The sequence below is a fragment of the Grammomys surdaster genome, unplaced genomic scaffold (assembly GCF_004785775.1).
Source record: "Grammomys surdaster isolate TR1022 unplaced genomic scaffold, NIH_TR_1.0 126133, whole genome shotgun sequence".
Lineage (NCBI taxonomy): Eukaryota > Metazoa > Chordata > Mammalia > Rodentia > Muridae > Grammomys > Grammomys surdaster.
The window spans coordinates 5,354,586-5,357,657 of record NW_021620941.1 but is presented as its reverse complement, the minus strand read 5'-3'; the positions used below and the strand labels follow the sequence as shown (position 1 = coordinate 5,357,657).

Genomic DNA, 3,072 nt, shown 5'->3' with positions numbered 1-3,072 from the left:
AGAAAAAACAGTTTCTTATAACTGCAGCCCTGTACTGTGGATAAGACTATAAATGGTCTCACCTTTGTTATAATGGAGAGAGAGAGAGAGAGAGAGAGAGAGAGAGAGAGAGAGAGAGAGAGAGAGAAACAGAAACAGAGAGAAACAGAGAGAACCTGGGAGCACACTGCCTCTCCCCTGTGAGATGAGAATAACGGATGTGTGGTTGTGTGGTGCTAGTGCTCGAGCCTTGCCTCAGCACGTTTACTGGATAAACAAAGCCCTAAGTATCATTGCTAACACACCCTTTTCTCGAAACGTTTTCCCTAGCAAAGCTGACTTTCTCTGTTGCAAGAAAAAACAGTTTCTTATAACTGCAGCCCTGTACTGTGGATAAGACTATAAATGGTCTCACCTTTGTTATAATGGAATTCTTCAAGCCTTTCTAATCAGGCTAATAGCACAGTGTTGGCTGTGTCTAATTCTTGGACTTTAAGGGGCTGTTTATTTTGAGTATAGTCTCTGACTACCACAGCACAGAACATGCTGTCAAGTCAGAGAGCAGCCAGTGGCCTTTCTTGAGCTCCTTACACTGAGTTTCCCTGGGTTGCTGTCATGTGAGTGCTGAAGGATTTTCTAGAAAGCCAGCGTGGACGTACTGACCATGGCCTCTGAGCTGGTTCATTTTATTCTTCTGGCTGCATTCTCACCTCTCCGTGTGTTATTGACCAAATGGCAGGACCACTGTCTTTCCTGAAGTTCCTAGGTTTCTGTACTGAACAGGTGACAGGCTTTGGCGTCTTATGGGTCAGGACAAGGGATAATCTCCTTCCAGCCCCAGGTCTGTGTAGTGGTTTGTGCTCAGATGCTCTTGGGCTTGGGTTTTATGGATCAGGGTGTCTTCTGCACTCTAGTGAGTGTTGGAGCATCTGTGTAGATACCCAACTTAGAAGCTGGCCTACCGGGGCACTGCGCCTATAGTCTGCCCTCAAGGGTTCATCCCTGAAGCCTACACATGGAAGCTTCGCAGTTAAACTGCTTTGTACTATCAGGTTTCTGTGGGCTTTCCGAAACATCCATGAGCAAACTGCTGCCTCATACACCTCATTTGCCGTCAGAATGTGAGTGTAGATTTCTTCTTCTTTTTTTTTCCCCCATAAAAACAATTCAGAACCAAGCCTCACTTTTAAAAATGCCATGATATTTTGCCACCATTATGAAAATCTGTCAGTACCATATCTAATCTTCTGGTGCATAGAATATCAAAACAAGTGCCATTGAAGAGGCTGCTCTGCTAATACAAAAATGTCAGCCTCCTGGTCTCACAGCCAGCTGCTGTCAGCCTCTTTCCAAATGGGAAAGAAAACACTAAAGTTTTCTCCTCTGCTGTTACTGTTCCTCAGGCCTGACCCTTGGAAGAAGACCCAGAGGAAGCACCACCTTGTGCCTGCTGAAGTCCTGCACTCGGAACACTCGAGTGGACTGGAGGCTGGTGGCACAAAGGGCAGAAAGCAAGGCAAGCAGCATGGCCTTCGGGTGGCACACAGCAAGCCTGCGTCCTGGAGAGAATGAAGCCGTTTCTCCATCTCGAAGGCTCACCGCCGGCCAGCAAGCTTCTTTGATTGTTTTTTAATCTCTTCAGGACCGGGTCAAGGTGGATCCAACATGGACTCGTGGCTTTAGATTGATGTCCTGTTCTTATCATCAAAGGTTCTGAAAAATAACTGGTACCTGTCTCTGAATACAGACTCACACCAGCGCGCAGATCCTTACCTGTTGGAGGAGGAGCCCTGATGGAAACCAGTTAGGCAAGGGGCAGTGCTAGATAGTCACCCACCTTTAGCCAAGCCTCTTATGAGATTGTGTTCATGGAAGCAAGCATCCTGTGTGTTGGCCAGGATGAGGGTAGTTCCTGGCAAGCTTGCCAGATTTAAGCAGCCACGTGTGTATTGCATGAGTGTGATAAAAGATGTTAAAAACAGGAATTGAACTTTGTACAGAAGGATAAAGTATTTGTTGAATAGTTATTTTCTTAGTCCGTATGTTCTGTTAGGAAGGGCCAGGGGCTTTTACCTTGAGTCAAAAGCCTGGATATATGGGAAGACACTTCTTTCTTCCATGAGCATGGCGTAGCACATTCGTTGCCTCCTCTTTCGTGTCCACAGACAACTTGCTTTCTCTGGGCTAATTGTTTTACTGTGGCCTTCTTATTATGAGCCTTTGAAATCAAAAGGCACCAGCACCCGATCTTGCCTTTTGCCATTGCCATCGAAGCCTGGCTGCTCAGGGTCTGAGGTCTTTGTGTGTGACCTAGACTCAGAACCCACCCACGCACCATTGTGTTTCTGGGAGGTTTGAAAGAGGACCCCTGGAGCGTATTGATTTCTCAATAAAAATAACATTTGGACACTACAGAGGACTCAGGAGAGAAAGGGTTAAAGCTCAGCATGCTCTTCTATTCAGACACCAGTCTGTGTCTGCCTTCCTCTGGGTTACTGTGTGCCCAGCCCACCCAGGTCCTCTGAAGCCAGCCTTAGGGCAAGTGCTGTAGTACCACTTTGCTCCTGAGAGCTGGCAGGGTCGGTGCTGTGGCAAGGAGGAAGGTCAGTGAACAACCTGCAACAGGTGTGGAACTGACTGGACAAGTCAGCCACTTTTCTTTGGGTTTGTAGTGACTTACATGCTTTTGATGGGAAGTGAAGGACCAAATGATGAAGATTCACCCAGCTGTGAGAAAACAGGATTAGTGCCTGTAATCAGGGATGGCCTCAGAGAAACCTGTCTGCCTCCTAGCAACAACAAGCTGCTTGGCCGCAGGGCTGTGAGGTATGCTGGGACATAGCTGAAGTACTTACTAGTGACCTCACCCTAAAGTTGAAATTTACACATAGAGTTTTCTAATTTAGCAAGGGTGTCTTGTCAGATGGTGGATGAACCTGCTGCTTAGTTAACACGGTACCCAGTCAGTAAGGTGGCGAGGATTGACAGATTAAGGGTTAATGTTCTCTAAGTTTAAACAACCTTAAGATGACTATCTTATAGATCTTGATAGGTTGTACAGTCCAGGTATCAACTAGACACAGTGTGCTAGCC

At 46.6% G+C, this 3,072-nt stretch overlaps 1 protein-coding gene across 1 annotated transcript in view; it reads left to right on the top strand.

The window, feature by feature from the left end:
- Ddx31 (DEAD-box helicase 31) overlaps positions 1-2,391 on the top strand; it is a 66,165-nt gene extending 63,774 nt beyond the window's left edge. Inside the window, exon 20 of the mRNA XM_028757139.1 lies at positions 1,383-2,391. Coding sequence (XP_028612972.1) covers positions 1,383-1,551 — 169 coding nt within the window. The 3' untranslated portion in view covers positions 1,552-2,391. The remainder of the gene's footprint in view (positions 1-1,382) is intronic.
- The last annotated feature ends 681 nt before the right edge of the window (positions 2,392-3,072 follow it).